We start from the raw sequence: 20861 nt of genomic DNA, 5'->3' as shown, positions 1-20861 counted from the left end.
GGAGTGGGCATCCCTCCTGCTGGGGGACTTCGCGAGTGTGTGTGTAGGGGGGAGGGTGTCCCTGCTGAAGCCACTCAGCTGATCGCAGCAGGGGAATTCCCTTGCTGTGATTAGCTCTGCGGCTGTGTCCGTTGAGGCCCTAGGGAGATGCCTATGACTGCCTAAGCTTGCCCAAAGCCACTTCCGGGCAAAACCACACCCACGCCTAGCCTTGGGGGAGCTTATGTGTCTCAACACATCTCCCTCAACCATGTACAGGTTCAATTATGAGGTGGAGGGGGGTAATTTTATCATTATATATTGTACAAGGTATTTGATTATATAACAGGAAGGGGTGGGAAGGGTGGGAGATATCAGTATATCATTTGTACTATTGATTATTACTAAGTGATATATTTATGGTTAAATTTGTTTTAACATGTTGATACACTTATTGTAAGTTTGAAAATGAATAAAGATTTTAAAAAAAGATTACAGTACTGTCACTTTTTTTTTTTTAATTCTTAAACATCTGAAAAGAATGAGTCAACAGATTCTCCAGACATAAAACGGAAGTATCAGCATTTGTTCTAAATGTTCTATGCAATGTTTTGTGTGCCTCCAACTCCACCACCACCACCACCAATATCTTGGTAGTATGAAACCCATTTGCACAACAACTTTTCTTACTCCATTATGTTAGCAATGAAGCTATCTTAAGGCTGTTGATTAATGAAACAGTATCTGATAGAGGGACACAGATTTCATTATCATGTTTCACAGAAAAAGAAAAAAATGAGGGTTTTCAGGGCTGCGTTCATCAGATAGGCTGAAGGTGGAATAATGAGGCCTGTTAGTTCTTTAGGCTGGAGCTATGAATTCTGTTGGGACAAAGGGCTTATTCTCTGCCGGTAGTGAGTAATTTGAGGGCTTTCTGTAGATTCAGCACAGCAGTGCCAACGTCTTCGTACTGAAGAGCACTTCCAGCATATTTGCAGAACTTCTGAGCCCGTGCAAAGTCCTCTGGTGTTAAAAGGAGATCAGCTAGAAGCATAAGAAAACACAAAACAGAAAATTAAAACTAAAATGACAAAAAAAGTATGAAAAAGCTTTTCATTACATGTGAATAAATTCAAGATGTATTTTCAATTCTAACATAAAAAGCAAGCTTGGACTTATTCTAATTCCCTAAAGTATATGGTGCACTAGCTATTTGGTTATCTTTTTGGAATCCCTGTGTTTTTTTTTCTCTCCAGATAGAGTGTTGAATTGCTGGATGGCTTTTAGGCCCAATAGCTCATTGTCCAGTTCCTTTTCAGAATGAGAAACTGATATGCTTGAGAAAGGTTTGTCCTTTATATATGTCGTCAGCAAAGGATGTAATTCTTCAAAAAAGTTAGTTACCAGAATGCTATATTCAGCATAAACAGTGGCTGCTTTTGTACTGACTGCCTTCAGCATGGAAGAATGAATTCATCCATAGCCGAAAAGTTTATTCTACATCTACAACATACATCTGGCCATGGCAAACATCTCCTTTCTTATCTGTTTTAAACCAAGGCGGTTTCCAATAAAACATACATCAAATATGCTCTCCAGCTTTGGCTCAAAACAATGTTTAGCCCCCTGAAGGTGTGCTGTAGCTTTTTCACTCGCCGCATATTAGGAGCAAAAACGAATGCACAGTAAATGCAAAGGCTGTATGCTGTCAGGAGTGTGGTCACCTAATGCCATGCATATTCTAGATCAGGGGTTTCAAAGTCCCTCCTCGAAGGCCGCATTCCAGTTGGGTTTTCAGGATTTCCCCAATGAATATGCATGAGATCTATTTGCATGCACCGCTTTCATTGTATGCTAATAGATCTCATGCTTATTCATTGGGGAAATCCTGAAAACCCGAGTGGATTGCGGCCCTCAAGGAGGGGCTTTGACACTCCTGCTCTAGATGTTCTATAAATGTGTAGATTTTATACGACAGGTCACAGTCCCAAAGATACATAACATTTTTCTTTGGTAAAGTCTGATGGATCCATTTACACAGAGTTTCCTTCAAACTTTCATTTTGTATTTATATAGTGAGTAATTTTACTAACCTACCTATTCGTTTAATTCTATGGTCTGCCACTCTATAGTTAATGCTACCCTTTTCTTTTCCATACCAGTTCTAATTCTATTCTTTGAAGCCATCAGATCCCAGATTATGCTTGGATTTTCAGAGGCATTTGTGAATGGAATTAAAAAAATATATATATATCAGGCCATGCCTAAAGTACATGCAAATGCAAGCTGGTATACACATTCACAGGAAGAGGTAGCGTTAGGGATAAAGTTTGGGTGGATTCTGAGCAAAGCCACAATTAATGCACATATTTTATATGATAGGGGCTAATATTTGCACCTGCTCTTAAGTAGGTGTAATATCTGCATTTTCAATCTAGAACATAAGAATAGCCTTATGGGTCAGACCAATGGTGCATCTAGCTCAGTATCTTGTTTCCACATTGGCCAATCCAGGTCACAAGCACCCGGCAGAAACGCAAACCAGCAACATTCCATGCTACGAATCCAGGGCAAGCAGTGGCTTCCCCCACATCTGTCAGCTGTAATATGCTACTGAAAATCCTACTGAATATTAACAAAACCCGAAAAATGGGAGCTAAAGCGATGCTCAAACAAAAATAGTCTATTTTTGGTTGAACTGAAACTCCTACAGCATTAAAGTCACTTAGGTGTCTATATATCTTTATAAAACAGCATCACAACAGGCGCCTTACTGCTCACGACCTAGATACTCTGTTATAAAAATAACTTTCATAAAAGTGTAAACATCTGTGCAGTAGCTGTTGGTGCATTTCTATCAACTTCCCATACAGCACTACATAGAAAAAATAGTTACCATACAAGAAGTATATCTGCAACAGTAGCAGCCAATGGCAAGTTACAATGTGTTAACTGCTAGGTGCAACCCAAGCCCATTTCTTGCTCTATATCAGGGAATAGAGTTGTAATGCCAGCGCAATAAGATAGCATGCTCTTAGTTTACTTTTTTTTGTCAACTAAATCCTCAGATTATGTTAGCGAGCCCTTGGGATGTACAGCTTTGGCTAAAATAGACCAACTAGTTAATTTGTTGTTTCAAGGCAATGCCATTGAACTGCTGAAAATCTAAGAACACGTATTTAGTTCTTGTCCCATTTTAATGCCTACAAAAATCTTTCAATTGTCTAAATCAGATTTGTCAAACATTTCTGCTACAATATAAAAGGTAACAGAGATAATAGGCACCCTTGCCTGCTACTACTGGTACTAGGACAACTAGCCCCAGTTGACTTGTGATCCTGCGAATGACTCTACCTAGCATGGCCAATGGGGGAAACACATACAAGAAAAAGCCCCTTCTCTAGCCACAGCTGGACTAAAGGGTCCAACCCTGCACTTCGAGGCTCATATCTTTAGCTGTAAAAGCGATTCACCTTTGTGTTTACCGCTGAGGCCATGAGATCAATCAGTGGGTGCCCCCACCATCAAACAATGGCATTGAATGCTTGTGGGAACAGTGACCACTCCCCTGAGTTTATTATCTGCCAGCTGAGATAGTTGGCCTGTATATTCTCTACTCCCGCAACATAGGCGGCTGAGAGAATCTGCAGAAAGAGAAGTTAAGCCTCTAGACCAGGAGTGTCCAACCTGCGGCCTAAGGACTGTATGTGGCCCCGTGAAGTATTTTGTGCGGCCCCAGTCACAGGCGATGCAGTGTTTTCCTCTGCTGACCCCGGGTGTTTACCGTCTTGCCAGCTCCCTTCTCTGTCTTGCTGCAGCGTCTGTGCGGCCCCAGAAACATTTTTTTCGGCCAATGTGGCCCAGGGAAGCCAAAAGGTTGGACACCCCTGCTCTAGACATAACAAAGCGCTCCTGGTGTCTCCTTGTCAAGTGACGTAGGCCACCGCTGTTGCATTATCCAAGAACACCCTGACTACATTGCCTTCCAAGGACTTCTCCAGGGCCTGCAACACCAGCCAAATGGCTCTGAGTTCCAGGCAATTTATGGACCACTTCTGTTGGATTGGGGAGAAACGACCCTGAACTGGATGTCCATTGCAATGACCCCCCCCCCCCCCAATTGTAAAGGCTAGCACCAGTCGTTAGGATATTCCAGGAGGATATATGGAGTGGCATGGCCTTTAAGAAGGCCTGCTGAGGGTGGCCTTAGAAACCGAGTCTCCTGTCCATTGTCTGATCCAGAACATCTGTCGGACAGAGATAGAATAGGCTAACATGCTCATGACTTATGATGTAATCCGCCTTGAACCACAAGGTAAAGGTGGAATAGAAATCACTAATGTAATGTAATAATTCACCCCAGAAAGGATCGTCTGAGGGTCTTTGTCTTCCTCTGAGGCTGAGACCCGAGATAGAGTTTGAGAAGCATGTGCCATAAAGGAAGCTGCAGCTACTGCTTTAAGCTTCAAATTGCCTCTTGAGAACCACATCTACCTACCTTGTGATCCTGAGTATCCTTCAACATCACTCCTCCTTCACTGGGCAAGGGAATCTGCTTAGTGATCTATGCTACCAGTGAATCAACCTTCAGCTGAACAAACAGCTGATGAAAATCCGGAGCCATGGGGGAACGCTTGGCCATAGCCTTGGCCACTCACAGGGTCTCTTCTGGAAACTCCCAGTGGTTAGTGACTAGCTTTGTAATGTCAGGAATCGAGGGAAAGAATGTGGTCAGAGTCACTGAGCCGCTCATAATTGAACACTGTGATGTGGAGGCTGGAGGAAATTCCAGCAACTTAGTTATGTCCACTTATCCTTGAACAGGCATCACACCATGGGGTCTTCCCCCTGTCAAGGGCCATCCATGATTTTTGTCATGCCAGACTCTGCCAGGGAAACTGCGCTCTGGGATAATAAGATCATAGAATTCGATCTTATATCCTCCCAGTCAATGTCAGACTCGACATTCTGATCCAGCTCTGGATCCTTATCTGCATGTGGCCCAGGCTGAGGACTAATCCCCAGTGCCGCCACCAATGTCGCACTTTCAGCAGAAGCTGGGGGACCCTGGCAGTTTAAATAAGCATTCCACATCAGACTCTCAAAATCTGGGGGTGAGGTCTTACAGGGCAGGGATTCCCTGAAGGTCTTCCTGGGCTCCATGGTATTCATACTTGCACTTATACAAATCTCCTTTGGAGGGCTCTGGAAAGGGCCTATTCCCCTGGGATCGAGTCTCCTATGATCTCCAGAGGAGGCTGAGTCCAGCTCCTGCCCCTCCTCACAGCATACAGCACACGAACCCTCCTCTGCCAACCATACAGCACAAACCTGGCATGATACAGGTGTAGAAAGGCCTGAGGGGTCTATCCCAAATGGTTTTAAGTAAAATTGAGGGGTTTTGAGGCAAATGGAGGCTTTAGAAAAAAAAATAGTTTAAAAACCAAGATGGCCGCTGCCAGCGAATTCGTGCCAAAAACGGCCCCAAGGGGTGCTCCCCTGACATTCAAAAACTACAGGGAAGGGGGTTTTAGAGGAGGGGGTCCCTAGCTCTGACCCCAGAAACCCCAGTTTTCCCCATAGGCTATATTACTCGCTGTGCCATGTGGTGCCTGCCTGCCTCAACTCAGAAGTACAGCTGGAACAAATGGAGAACTCTGCCTTACAGGTTTTCTCTATGCCAGTCGCACCAATGTCAGACTGAGCTTCAATCCCCAGAACCTCTCTCACTGAAACAGGGAGAGAACCATGCAGACGGCCCACTATTAATCCCATTCAAGCCAGGAAGGAGCCAAACGGCCTGCGCTCAAGCTCCTGATAAATCATGGATGCGAGCAGCTACTCAGGGGATGGCCCCTGAGCTCCAAAAATATTACAGCAGGCCGACTAAACAGGTGTCCCTGAGGGCTGATCCTGCTAGTAGCAGACTTCTGCCACACAAGTCTGCGTCTACTCCCAGGCAAAGGTCCTAACAAGAGGAAACCTCTAGGCACTGAGCCTCCAACTTAAAACGACAGGAAAACCCCCCAAAAATAATAAAACAGCAGAGCAAATCAGAAACATATCTGAGCAACTTGCTTTCTAAAGAAAAACTGAGAGGGCAGGAACAAGCCTTCTAGGAAGGAGGTGAAATTAAAAGATAAGTGATATTCTAAAAGCAACTTGTAGGTTTAAATGCATAACCCTAGCATTCAGGACTACTAGACACGTACTAGAAACAGCCTACTTCAGAAAAGCAACCCTAGATATTCGCAAAAGATTAGCATATATAGTAAAAAGAACTAATGTCACAAAAGGTTAGTAAGACTTTGTTCGGTTTCTCTGTACTATGGAAATTACATTTATTAAGGGCTTTTTTTCATGACTATGCTTTTCAATTATTGCTGCAGCCTTTAGATTCATAAGTTTGGACAATTGTAATACAGTCTATTTTGCCAGTCTACAAAACAATTTTTGGGAACTGCAGTTAATTCAGAACTCTACAATACGACTGATTTTTAAAATTTGAAGAAAAAAAAAAAAAGATCACATTACTCTTTACTTTTATAAACTGCACTGGCTTCCAATAGAGGCCAGAGTAATTTTCAAATTTGGCTGCTTTTGTTATAATGCATTTTATGGTCTATTGCCATATTATCCGATCAATTTGCTTTCAATAGATCAAGGAACCCTTCACATTTTTCTAATTTTTTTATGTTTCCTAATGTAAGGCGCTGCTCTAAATGGAAATATATAGAAAAGATGTTGGCTTTTCAGGCTGCTAGTTAGGATAGAAATCTGCATCTGTATCTTAAGATCATTATAGGAAAACCGTTAAAAACGTACTTATTTAAGGAATTGGGGGAAAATATGGATGTAATGTATGTTTCCATTGTTATTTTGTAATTCTCTCTGAATTTACAGCTCTCTTTATGTTAACCGAATAGAACTGTTTGTGGTGTATAAATGGAGTTTTATATTCCACAGAGTTTCTTTTGGTTTTATATTACTTGAAATTTTCTTCATATTGTCTATATTGCTTGCTTACCCCCTCTTTTTACCAACGTATAGTGCGGGTTTTATGCCGACAGCGGCGGTAACTGCTCCGACGCTCATAGAATTTCTCATTTGATTTAATTCAGTACAATATATGCAGCATGCTTATTGTCATCTGTGATAGAATTTCCTTTTCTAAGTTATATAGATTGTTTCTTCCCAAGGCGGGAAGTCAGCAAGGCTATCTCAGAAAAATGTCAATTTCAAAAGGCATCTTGATGTGCAGAAATTTAAATAATATTATCATTTCTGTTAACCCTCTTGTCCAAGATATCCAAGACACTGTTTGGGTCGTTCCGGATTTTACTCATTTTTTGCATTTTCAGTTTTAGTTCAAATATTTTATTGAATTTACTACCTTTGGTTCACCTGAAGAGCTCCCTACATTTCACAAAGAAACTTCTAAATCATACTCTAGTTTTACAACTATTTCATTTGTTGAATTTATATTCCACTCACCTTTACAATCCATTACCGTATTTTCACGCATATAACGCGCGCGTTATACGCGTTTTTACCTACCGCGCATACCCCTCGCGCGTTATATGCGTGAGCGCGGTATACAAAAGTTTTAAAACATAGTTCCCACCCCGCCCGACGCCCGATTCACCCTCCCAGCAGGACCACTCGCACCCCCACCCCGAACGACCACTCGCACGCGCTCCCACCCGCACCCGCATCCACGATCGGAGCAAGAGGGAGCCCAAGCCCTCTTGCCCGGCCGACTCCCCGACGTCCGATACATCCCCCCCCCCCCGGCAGGACCACTCGCACCCCCACCCCGAACGACCGCTCGCACGCGCTCCCACCCGCACCCGCATCCACGATCGGAGCAAGAGGGAGCCCAAGCCCTCTTGCCCGGCCGACTCCCCGACGTCCGATACATCCCCCCCCCCCGGCAGGACCACTCGCACCCCCACCCCGAACGACCACTCGCACGCGCTCCCACCCGCACCCGCATCCACGATCGGAGCAAGAGGGAGCCCAAGCCCTCTTGCCCGGCCGACTCCCCGACGTCCGATACATCCCCCCCACCCCGAAGGACCGCCGACTTCCCGACAATATCGGGCCAGAAGGGAGCCCAAACCCTCCTGGCCACGGCGACCCCCTAACCCCACCCCGCACTACATTACGGGCAGGAGGGATCCCAGGCCCTCCTGCCCTCGACGCTAACCCCCCTCCCCCACAACGACCGTCCCCCCCCAAGAACCTCCGACCGCCCCCCAGCCGACCCGCGATCCCCCTGGCGACCCCCCCACCCCCCTTCCCCGTACCTTTGGTAGTTGGCCGGACAGACGGGAGCCAAACCCGCCTGTCCGGCAGGCAGCCAACGAAGGAATGAGGCCGGATTGGCCCATCCATCCTAAAGCTCCGCCTACTGGTGGGGCCTAAGGCGCGTGGGCCAATCAGAATAGGCCCTGGAGCCTTAGGTCCCACCTGGGGGCGCGGCCTGAGGCACATGGGCCCAACCCGACCATGTGCCTCAGGCCGCGCCCCCAGGTGGGACCTAAGGCTCCAGGGCCTATTCTGATTGGCCCACGCGCCTTAGGCCCCACCAGTAGGCGGAGCTTTAGGATGGATGGGCCAATCCGGCCTCATTCCTTCGTTGGCTGCCTGCCGGACAGGCGGGTTTGGCTCCCGTCTGTCCGGCCAACTACCAAAGGTACGGGGAAGGGGGGTGGGGGGGTCGTGGGGGTCGCCAGGGGGGTCGCGGGTCGGCTGGGGGGGGGGTCGGAGGTTCTTGGGGGGGGCGGTCGTTGGGGGGGGGGGGGGTTTGCGTCGAGGGCAGGAGGGCCTGGGATCCCTCCTGCCCGTAATGTAGTGCGGGGTGGGGTTAGGGGGTCGCCGTGGCCATGAGGGTTTGGGCTCCCTTCTGGCCCAACTACCAAAGGTACGGGGAAGGGGGGGGGGGGGGTCGTGGGGGTCGCCAGGGTGGTCGCGGGTCGGCTGGGGGGGCGGTCGTTGGGGGGAGGGGGGTTTGCGTCGAGGGCAGGAGGGCCTGGGATCCCTCCTGCCCGTAATGTAGTGCGGGGTGGGGTTAGGGGGTCGCCGTGGCCAGGAGGATTTGGGCTCCCTCCTGGCCCGATATTGTTGGGGAATCGGCGGTCCTTCGGGGGGAGGGATGTATCGGACGTCGGGGGGGGGCATCAGGCTTTCAGGATGGGGACAGACCTTCAAGGGGGGACAGTGCACGGAAGTCAGGGGAGGTGAACGGAGAGTCGGGACAGCGCACGGAAAGTCAGGGCAGTGCACGGAAGTCAGGGGGGGGTGAACGGAGAGTCGGGACAGCGCACGGAAAGTCGGGGCAGTGCACGGAAGTCAGGGGGGGGTGAACGGAGAGTCGGGACAGCGCACGGAGAGGCGGGGCAGTGCACGGAAGTCAGGGGGGTGAACGGAGAGTCGGGCAGCATGCGCGGTATAATCGTGAGCGCGTTATACCAAAGTTTTTGTGCTTATCATCGTGATTTCTGCGCGCTATACACGTGTGCGCGTTTTATACGGGTGCGTGTTATTTGCGTGAAAATACGGTAATCTCTACAAAGCATTTGGTGGTTTCTTTAGAATCAAAACTTTTAACTTAACCATAAAAAAGGAAATACTATTTTATTTAATTCTAGTGAACCAGTGTGTGATGGTATACAATTAAAAAAAAGAAAAGACCAAGACAAAAATGGCAAATGAAAATATTCAACCTCATAAGCTGCAGAGCCAAGTATTTCTGAATAGCCTATTACAGGTTTTAGTCTGTTTGTTTAGATAATCCTGACCATATTTTTCTTATTTAGATTGTAGCTTAATGACAACAGTGTAAGGGGGCAAACTACAGTTGCATGTCTTCTGTAACACTGCACATTTAAGTACCCTGATGCAGCAAACATTTGTTCTGGATATACATTTCTCTTTAAAATGTTCCCCTATGAAAAGAGCACATAAAGCACAGTTACTTACCGTAACAGGTGTTATCCAGGGACAGCAGGAAGATATTCTTTACGCATGGGTGACGTCACCGACGGAGCCCCCGGTACGGACCTTTTTAACTAGAAAGTTCTAGTTGGCCGCACCGCGCGTGCGCGAGTGCCTTCCCGCCCGACGGAGGAGTGCGTGGTCCCCAGTTAAGATAAGCCAGCTAAGAAGCCAACCCGGGGAGGAGGGTGGGACGTAAGAATATCTGCCTGCTGTCCCTGGATAACACCTGTTACGGTAAGTAACTGTGCTTTATCCCAGGACAAGCAGGCAGCATATTCTTTACGCATGGGTGACCTCCAAGCTAACAGAGAGGGAGGAGGGATGGTTGGCCATTAGGAAAATAAACTCTGTAGTACAGATTGGCCGAAGTGCCCATCCCGTCTGGAGAATGCATCCAGGCAGTAGTGAGTAGTGAACGTGTGAACTGAGGACCAGGTGGCAGCCTTGCAGATTTCCTCAATGGGTGTGGAACGGAGGAAAGCAACAGAAGCAGCCATAGCTCTAACCCTGTGGGCCGTGACAGCACCTTCCAGTGACAGACCGGCCCGAGCATAACAGAACGCGATGCAGGCCGCAAGCCAGTTGGACAGCGTCCGTTTAGAGACAGGGCGACCTAGACGGTTAGGATCGCAGGTCAGGAAGAGCTGAGGGGACAAGCGGTGAGCCCTTGTACGATCAAGGTAGTAGGCAAGGGCACGCTTGCAATCCAGAGTGTGCAACGCCTGTTCCCCAGGATGTGAGTGAGGTTTCGGGAAAAAGACAGGCAACACAATGGACTGGTTAAGGTGAAAAGCCGAGACCACTTTGGGAAGGAACTTAGGGTGGGTACGCAGAACCACCTTGTCATGGTGAAAAACAGTGAACGGTGGATCGGCGACCAGTGCATGCATCTCACTAACCCTCCTGGCAGAGGTGATGGCAATGAGGAAAAGCACCTTCCATGTGAGAAGTTTGAGCGAAGTTGTGGCAAGAGGCTCAAAGGGGGGTTTCATGAGGGCTGATAAAACCACATTCAGGTCCCAGACGACAGGAGCAGGCTTCAGAGGCGGTTTGACATTGAAGAGGCCTCTCATGAACCGGGAAACCAGTGGATGAGCCGTGAGAGGTTTTCCGAGGATAGGCTCATGAAACGCAGTGATGGCACTGAGGTGGACTCTGATTGAGGTAGATTTGAGGCCAGCATTGGATAGAGAGAGCAAATAATCCAGTACAGTTTCCACCGCTAAAGAGGTGGGATCGTGATGACGCCGTAGACACCAAGAGGAGAACCTGGTCCACTTCTGATGGTAACATTGGAGGGTGGCCGGATTCCTGGAGGCGTCCAAAATGAGACGGACAGGTTGAGACAGATTCTCTGGAGAGGTCAGCCCGAGAGAAACCAAGCTGTCAGGTGGAGCGAAGACAGATTGGGATGCAGTAGAGACTGACGTTGCGTAAGTAGAGTAGGAAACACAGGAAGAGGAATGGGCTCCCTGGAGCTGAGCTGAAGCAGGAGGGAGAACCAGTGTTGGCGAGGCCACCGAGGAGCGATGAGAATCATGGTGGCCCTGTCCCTGCGGAATTTGGATAACGTCCGCAACATCAGAGGAAGTGGAGGAAAGGCATAGAGGAACCGATCCCTCCAGTTGAGCAGGAATGCATCTGGGGTCAGACGATGAGGAGAGAAGAGTCTGGAACAGAACTGGGGCAGCTGATGGTTGTGAGGTGCTGCAAAGAGGTCCACTTGCGGAGTGCCCCAGCGAGCAAAGATGGAGTGGAGTGTGGAAGGGTCCAGAGTCCACTCGTGAGGTTGAAGGATGCGGCTGAGATTGTCGGCCAGGGAGTTCTGTTCGCCCTGGATATAGACAGCCTTGAGGAAGAGATTGCGGGCCGTGGCCCAAGTCCAGATGCTGAGAGCCTCCTTACAAAGGAGGCGAGATCCGGTGCTGCCTTGCTTGTTTATGTAGTACATGGCGACTTGATTGTCTGTGCACAGGAGAAGAACCTGAGGGCAGAGAAGGTGCTGGAAGGCCTTGAGAGCATAGAACATGGCTCTGAGTTCTAGGAAATTGATGTGATGTTGACGCTCCTGCGGGGTCCAGAGTCCCTGGGTGCGTAGATCTCCCAGGTGAGCTCCCCACGCATAGGGGGAGGCATCCGTGGTTATGATCATGGAGTGAGGGGGTAGATGAAAAAGTAGACCCCTGGAAAGATTTGAGGAGTTCAACCACCATTGAAGAGATTGCTGAAGAGACGATGTCACAGAGATGGGATGAGAAAGAAGATCCGTGGTCTGTGACCATTGGTTGGCAAGAGTCCATTGAGGTGTCCTGAGGTGGAGTCGCGCCAGAGGAAGCACATGGACCGTCGAGGCCATGTGGCCCAGGAGGACCATCATCTTTCGGGCAGGAATGGAGTGATGAAGGAGCACCTGACGGCAGAGGTGGAGCAGGGTCCGCTGACGGTCGGAGGGGAGAAACGCCCTCATTAGTGTGGTGTCGAGAACTGCTCCAATGAACTGAAGTCGCTGTGTGGGAAGTAGATGCGACTTGGGGTAGTTGATCTCGAACCCCAGGAGATGGAGGAGAGAGATGGTGTGATGAGTGGCTTGTAGCACAAGTGGAGACGTAGGTGCTTTCACCAACCAATCGTCCAAGTAGGGGAACACCTGGAGGTTGTGAGACCTGAGGAAGGCCGCCACCACAATAAGGCACTTGGTGAACACCCTGGGCGATGAAGCGAAGCCAAAAGGTAGCACTTTGTACTGAAAGTGACGGTGCTGTACCTGAAATCGTAGGTAGCGACGTGACGTCGGATTGATTGGGATGTAAGTGTAGGCCTCTTTGAGGTCCAGGGAACATAGCCAGTCGTGCTGAGAGAGAAGAGGGTAAAGCGTGGCAAGGGAGAGCATTCTGAACTTCTCCTTGACTAGACACTTGTTGAGGTCCCTGAGATCGAGAATGGGACGGAGGTCTCCTGTCTTCTTAGGAACCAGGAAGTAGCGGGAGTAGAATCCCTGACCCCTTTGGTCCAGAGGCACTTCTTCGATGGCATTGAGAAGAAGGAGGGATTGGAACTCCCTCAGGAGGAGGGGGGTTTGGGAGGAGTGAGAAGCAGACTCTACGGGAGGATTGTCTGGTGGAAGAGTCTGGAAGTTGAGAGAGTAGCCGTGGCGGATGATGTTGAGGACCCACTGGTCCGATGTGATGACCTCCCAACGGCTGAGGAAGATGTGGAGCGACCTCCGATTGGTTGAGGAAGAGGCAATGAAGGCGGGAGACTGGCTATGCCCTGGAGAGAAGAGTCAAAAGGGCTGAGAGGGTTTGGAAGGTGGAAGAGGCTTGGCAGGTTGGTTGGACTGAGAACGAGCCTGGGTGTGGTGTTATTGCTGGCGGGGCCGCCTAGGTTGTTGCGAAAGCGGATTGAGCGGTCTGGCTGAGAACCTGCGTTGATATGAGGACTGTGGTCTGTAAGGTCGAGCAGGTGGAGCCTTTTTCTTGGGTTTAACCAGGGTGTCCCATCTGGTCTCATGGGCCGAGAGTTTCTGGGTGGTGGAATCCAGGGACTCCCCAAAGAGTTCATCCCCAAGACAGGGAGCGTTGGCTAGACGGTCTTGGTGGTTGATGTCCAAATCCGATACTCTCAGCCAAGCCAGGCGGCGCATGGTGACAGCAATGGCAGAGGCACGAGAGGTCAGCTCAAAGGAATCGTAGATAGAGCGGACCATAAATTTCCTCAGTTGAAGGAGACTGGAAATTTGTAGCTGGAAAAGTGGAATCTTCCTCTCTGGAAGATATTTTTGAAGGGCGGACAGCTGTTGGACCAGGTGTTTCATGTAAAATGAAAAGTGGAACGTGTAATTGTTCGCCCTGTTGGCCAGCATGGCATTCTGGTAGAGCCTCTTGCCAAACTTGTCCATAGTTTTACCCTCTCTGCCAGGAGGGGTGGAGGCATAAACACTGGAGCCCTGAGTTTTCTTCAAGGTGGACTCAACAAGGAGAGACTCATGGGGCAATTGAGGTTTATCAAACCCCGGGATCGGGATAACTCGGTAAAAGTTATCTAACTTGCGGGGGGCCTCGGGGACCGTAAGAGGGTTCTCCCAGTTTTTATAAAAGGTTTCCCGTAGTATGTCATGCACGGGTAACTTGAGGAACTCCTTAGGTGGTTGTTCAAAATCCAGGGCCTCCAGAAAGGCTTGGGATTTTTTGGAGTCTGACTCTAGAGGGAGAGACAAAGCCACTGACATCTCCCTGAGGTACTTGGAGAACGAGGATTGCTCAGGTTTGGAAGTGGTATCGGGTGCTGAGGGTTCCTCGTCCGATGAGGAGACATCCTCCTCGGTACCGGGGGGGGATTCTTCCCATAAGTCCGGGTCCCGGACCTCCGGGTGCGCGTGCCGAGAAACCGGGATGGAAGGCTCGGTATGGTGGGTCTGAGATAGAGACTTGCCCGAGCGCACCGAAACGGTACCGGGAGAGGAAGATCGGTGTCGGTCCCGGTCCCGGGAAGAACGGTGCCCCGCCCGGTCCCGAGGCGGATCTGTAGTGGTATGTGAGTGAACTACAGGATGGTCACGGAGTTGTTCAGCCGAGAGAATCGGCATGGACGTATTAAGTGGCACCGATGGGGTGGATACCGGTTGTTCGTCGCGGGGCTCGGGCCGGTCTGGTACCGAAAGGAGCGGTGCCAGGATAGTGGGTAACAGGTGCTGGAGTTGATGCTGCAGCTGTTCCTGTAATTGTGTTTGGAGGATGGCCGCGATGCGGTCATCCAGGGGTGGTACCGGAACCGCTTTCTTCTGTTTCGGTTCCATAGGTGCCGCTCCACGCCCCGGCAATGAGGAGGCCGATGACGAGGCACTCACCGAGATCGGGGCGGAGCGTTTCCGGGGCCGGCGTGAAGCCGGTATGGTCGGTGCCGCCACTGTGGCTGGCGGGCGCTCGAGGGAAGAGGAAGGCTTCTTAGCCGGCTTACCTGGCGCCAGCGGCGCCGATGTTGGATCGGGCGTCGTCGAAGTGGTGGGTGTCGATTTTGGCGGTACCGCCGTCGACGCAGAGGATTCCATCGCAGACCCGGTGCCGAATAGGATGTTCTGCTGAATCTGGCGATTCTTAAGTGTTCGCTTTTTAAGAGTGGCACAGCGGGTGCAGGAGTCCGCCCGATGCTCAAGACCCAAAACACTGCAAGCACCAATTGTGTGGGTCAGTGAGGGAGATCGGGCGTGCACACCGCTGGCACTTCTTAAAACCTGGCTGCGGGGGCATGAATGGGAATACGGCCTCCGCAAAATCAAACCCGGAGGCCTGTATAGTGGCAACAGGCCCCGCCGGGGCTAGTTTGAAAAAAGAAAGGAAAATTCTTCTTCTTTTTTTTTTTTTTAAAGAAAATAAAAGGGAACCCGAAGGTAAGAAAAGTAAAACAACAAGAAAATTCGCGAGCGGGAAGGCAAAAAAGGGTAGTTTCAACGGCCGTTGAAAAAACACGCGTCTTCTTCGCTCCGCGGAAACGAAGAAACTGGGGACCACGCACTCCTCCGTCGGGCGGGAAGGCACTCGCGCACGCGCGGTGCGGCCAACTAGAACTTTCTAGTTAAAAAGGTCCGTACCGGGGGCTCCGTCGGTGACGTCACCCATGCGTAAAGAATATGCTGCCTGCTTGTCCTGGGATAAAATGGTAAAATGTTCACCTATGAAAAGAGCCTATAAAATGGTAAAATATTGAAAAGATGAATATTGAAGATGAGAAAAAAATTCTTACAGCAATTACTTCTGTGCAAGATTAAAAAAAAAAAAAAAATCCACCTCTCTTCTTTCAGTCACCAACAATTATTCCATTATGGGCTTTACATTTTTAATATTCTGGCATCTGTCACCTGTTAAACCTGTATGGCCACTATCTGTCGCCACTGATTTTTAGCCTGCTGGTGTGAAATGGCTGAACTAGTTTAAACATGTGACGTTAAAAAAAGTTTGCTGTTATTTGATGGACAGTAAATATATACTGTATATATATATTCTGCTGAACAATTACTTATGACCAAATTGTAGAGGGTGTACGGTATAAAGTCCCTACACACCTTTGAAAATTCAAAACATTTTAACACTAAATGTTGCCTCTACTTACATTATATGCAGAACGATATGGTGCCACAGAAACTGGAAAATCCTTCTAGAGAGATCTGAGGCAAGAGGCCAGCATGCAACTCCTTTAATGGAAGGAAGCTTATTATTTTTTTAAACTAGCCTAATCATATTTTTTCAGTACTAGCTCCATTAATGTTTTCTTGGCTTAAAGCCATTTTCTTTTGTTAAGCTACGACTACTATCAACATTTGTGAAGGTTTTTTTTCTAAACTAGAGCTCAGACTTGAACATATAAAGCAACTATAATCAAAACAAATGCCAGCTAATGAGTAAATATATAGAACATCATGAAATATCAATAATAATAAAACGCTAGAGCGCACATGCGCTCTCAAAAATTCATGAGTCCTGGCGCCGTGAGGTGTGCTTCTGTGGCAACATTCTAATTGACACCTCACGGCGCTTGCAGGGGCTGGAGGCGCGTGCGCGCGACTGTGCTCTCTCCAAACCTCCCGGCTCCAGCAGCGTAGGCAGCACCAGTGGCAGCAACCGAGTGGTGGACAGCAGCCCCGCTCCGGCCGTTGACCCTCCACAAACCTCCCGGCTCCAGCGGCGTAGGCAGCACTATAAACACGCTGCTTCACGCCCTTCTACTGCCGATTTCCTCTGCCGCGTCTCTGATGACATCATCGGAGACAGACGCGGCAGAGGAAATCGGCAGTAGAAGGCCGCGAAGCAGCGTGTTTAAAGTGCTGCCTATACGGCTGGAGCCCCAAGGTTTGTCGGCGGTGGGAGGGTCAGGAGCAGGCCAGATCGAGCAGGACAACGGCAGTAAAAGAAAGGGGAGGGGCCGAACGGAGCAGGGAAGAGAAGGGAAGAGAAGGGAAAGGGGGGTGGGGGAAAATGCTGCTACTGCTTCTGCACAGGAAATGGGGGGATAGGAGGGAAATGCTGTTGCTGCTGCATAGGGAAGTGGGATGGAAATGCTGCTGCACAGGGAAATGGGGAAAATGACAGACAGACAGCGGGAGGGAGGGAGACAGAAAGAAAGAAAGAAAGACACAGGGGCAGGGAGAGGGACAGAAAGACAGACAGAGAAAGGGGGTCAGAGAGAGAGTCAGCAGGAGACGGAAAGGGGGCTGCTTTGGGGGGAGGGGTGTGCTTGGGGCAAACAGCTTTGCTCTGGGGGGGGAAGACAAAAGGGGCCATGGAGAGACAGGGAGAGGGAAAGGGGGCTGCTTTGGGGGGGGGGGTGTGCTGGGGGGAGACAGAAGGGGCCATGGAGAGATAGGGAAAGGGGGCTGCTTTGGGGGGGAGGTGTGCTGGGGACAGACAGCTTTGCTCTGGGGGGGAAGACAGAAGAGGGCCATGGAGAGACATTTGGGGGGGAGGTGGGTGCTGGGAGCAGACAGCTTTGCTCGGGGGGAGGGGGAGACAGAAGGATACAGACAGCGGCCAAGGAGAGAGAGATAAAGAAACACAGACAGACAGACACATCTATTCTAGCACCCGTTAATGTAACGGGCTTAAAGACTGGTATTTCTATAATCCATAAAAGGGCCCCTTTTCTATACAGCATTACGCAGTTAACATTGAATTAATATGCACTAAACCAGTGTTTCTCAACTCGGTCCTGGAGTACTCCCTTGCCAGTCAGGTTTTCAGGATATCCACAATGAATATGCATAAACTTGATTTGCATACACTGCTTCCATTATATGCAAATTTCTTTCATGCATATTCATTGTGGATATCCTGAAAACCTGACTGGCAAGGGGGTACTCCAGGACCAAGTTGCAAAACACTGCACTAAACAGTTAATGCTACAATTGATATTTAGCAGTGAACTAATTCCAACTGACAAATGTAGAATAAGGTAGGGAAAAGGCAGGGACTGCACCTTACATTTAACAGGTGATATGTTCTGCAAAATCTGCTGCATTAACATGTGATGCCAACCTCAAAAAGTGACATGGAGCACGGCTGCATTATTTGTACTAGGGTGCTTATTTTAGAAGCACTATTTGAGTTAGACTTGCATAAATATCTAAATCTCAATTTTACAAAGTCAGAATATGTGTCTAAATTTTAAAACAATATAACTCAAAATCTATATCTACTTCACTGGGAATAGTTTATATATTCCTCAAAGAAGTCTTCGTTCAATTTACGAACTGAAATGAGGTAGTCCTTCTAAACATGTGCCAGTTGACAAGCACAGAACAGCCATTATTAGGCAAGAAGGCTAAACTATAGAACTCTCATCCAACATTTTTAAGAAAAGTTACGAATTATGTATAATTTTGCCAGCATTTTACATTCAGGTATTCAAGCATTTTTCCTGTGTATACTTGAACGCCAGATATATAGTAGTAGAAATACGAGATAAACATGATGCTAAAAAGCTAAGCAATAGAGCAAAAAAACATGCTGAAAAGGAAAGAAAAATAAGAAAGACTAAGAAAAAAAGGTGATAATATCTATATAAATAATGGAAGTATATTATAAACAAGTGGGGTAACAAATGATGTGACCACAGGATATGAATGTGAAAGAAGTATATGAAACTGAATGACTGAGTGTATACCCAAACCATAGGCAGCCACTACTACTACTACTACTATAGAAAGATTAGGGATTGGGACTTATATACTGCCTTTTACATACAGGTAGTTTAAGCATTTTCCATATCTGTGCTGGGGGGCTCACAATCTATCTAATGTACCTGGGGCAGTGGAGGATTAAGTGACTTGCTCAGGGTCACAGGGAGCAGCGTGGGGTTTGAACCTACAACCTCAGTGTGCTAACAACTACACCACATTCTCCTCTTTAAAGGGAAAAGGTAATTTTCTTGTATCTGAACTAGCAAGTTGCTTGCAGTAAACTGTCAATCATGTTTTCTAATTCCATTTCCTTCCTAGGGAACTGATCCTGCCCCCTCAGTTTGTACAAAAGCAATCAAGTAGCACTGTAATAAAAGACATAACAGGAAAGAGGAAAATGAGAAAAAAATACCTGACACTACAATTGCTAGTTCAGATACAAGACCCTAGCATTCAGGACCACAAGACACATTGCACTACTACTATTACTATTATTTATCATTTCCATAGCGCTGAAAAGGTATACATAGCACTGTACATTTAACATGCAATAGATGGACCCTACCCAGAAGAGCTTACAATCAAATTTGGACAGACAGACAACACATCTTGATTATGCAAACACTCTTTTGGTAGGTTTATCTTCTACTGATTGTGATAATTACAAACTCTACAGAATTCTGCTCTAAGGCTGTTGGAAGATTTTATCGAATATACTCGAACATAAGCCAAGATCTTTGGGCCAGAAAAATGGCTCAAAAATGGGGGTCTCGCCTTATATTCAGGCCATCACCTATCCACCCCCTTCCTGGACATATTACAGGCCTCTACTGGGTCTGACGCAAGACCTGGTGGTCCAGCGGTGGGCTGGGACATGAGGGATTCTCCAGACCCGGTCGAACCCAAAAATCCCTGCACCCCCCCCCGACTCCCCGGTGGCCTCATGGCGGATGGGACAGGAGGAATCCCTTCTGCCTCCTGTGCCTGCCGAAACTGACAACCACATCTCTCTTAAGTACCTTTTGGGTCCCTGATAGCCAGCTGGTGCACGGAGCAGGAGTGATCTTCCTGCCCTTCTGCTCCATTCGAGGCTGCTGCTGATTGGCTGCTGTGAGTTCCTGCCCCCTGCATGCTACGGCACACGGTATATGGTCACTGGGCCGGCACCAATCCGGCGTAATCACTGCACTAATCCAATAGATTAGAGGCTGGGGCGTCCATCCCAATCGATCTCGATTCAAATTGCATTTTTTTTTTTAAGACAGAAATAGAAGTTAGGGGAAAAAAAAAAATAGATTTTAAAATCCATGATGGCCACTGTCACGAATTCACAACAAAAACGGTAAAAATAAAAAATAATGATTTGGGGTCTGGGGAGGTGGGGGACCTGACCCCTACCCACAGAAACTGTGAAAAATGAAATTTAAATCAATCCACAAGCCACCCCCGAAGTTCCCATAGGAAATAATGGAGGTACAGTCTCTGTAGTGCCTTTGCCTGTTAGTGTTTTTAAAGTAGCTGAGTGGAGAAGAAGTACTTTCTGCCTCAGAAACAGCTCCAAATTACACAGAATTTAAGATCTTCAGACTGCCAGCTGACAAGAGACCGACCTCAACCTCCAACCCCACGGATCCTCTGCCATGCAGTTGGGGGCAGGAAAGGCAGCCTGCGCCTTGAAACCTGGGTGGGTTTCTGTTCAGTTGCACACAGCCTGTGCTAGAAACCTGTGAGAGTCACCGGCCAGCAGACTCCCATGGGAAGGGTGAAGGTGGTGACACACAGCAGGCTGGCTCCACAGATCTATCAGAGTTTTGCTGAGAAGTTGCAGTCTCGCACTGCAGGACTGCATCCTTTTCTCCAACAGGGGACCACTGGGGAGAGGTCTCAAGGCACTGAAGCCACCAAAAAAAAGGAATTTAAAGTGAAAAAATAAGAAACAAGTTTCAAGTTTATTTATTTTTGATATACCGTCTATCAAAACAAATGTCTAGACGGTGTATAATATAAAAAGACTGTAAGGGACATTTAAAATAGGTAAATAAAAGCAATATTTTATCAAATATTAAAAATACTAGCTGAATCCGGATTACCGTACATGAAACGGAAGGAAAGTAGGGGAGGGAAAGTTTGATTAAAATACATCGAAGTAAAATTAATAAAAAAGGATAGTAAATAGGGGGTGGTTAAAAACATTAGGAGGGGAATCATTTCA

At 48.1% G+C, this 20861-nt stretch overlaps 1 protein-coding gene across 2 annotated transcripts in view; it reads right to left on the bottom strand.

Moving 5' to 3' along the window:
• Positions 1-417: 417 nt before the first annotated feature.
• VTA1 (vesicle trafficking 1) overlaps positions 418-20861 on the bottom strand; it is a 116481-nt gene continuing 96037 nt past the window's right edge. The window contains exons 8-9 of one of the 2 annotated variants that reach the window (XM_033936787.1): positions 16087-16168; positions 886-1023 (exon numbers count right to left, since the gene is read on the bottom strand). In XM_033936787.1, coding sequence (XP_033792678.1) covers positions 1020-1023; positions 16087-16168 — 86 coding nt within the window. In that variant the 3' untranslated portion in view covers positions 886-1019. Of the gene's footprint in view, positions 1024-16086; positions 16169-20861 lie in introns of both variants that reach the window. The other variant, XM_033936786.1, reaches the window with a different exon arrangement.

Source organism: Geotrypetes seraphini, chromosome 3, assembly GCF_902459505.1.
Source record: "Geotrypetes seraphini chromosome 3, aGeoSer1.1, whole genome shotgun sequence".
NCBI lineage: Eukaryota > Metazoa > Chordata > Amphibia > Gymnophiona > Dermophiidae > Geotrypetes > Geotrypetes seraphini.
This window is presented reverse-complemented; position numbering and strand designations above follow the sequence as displayed.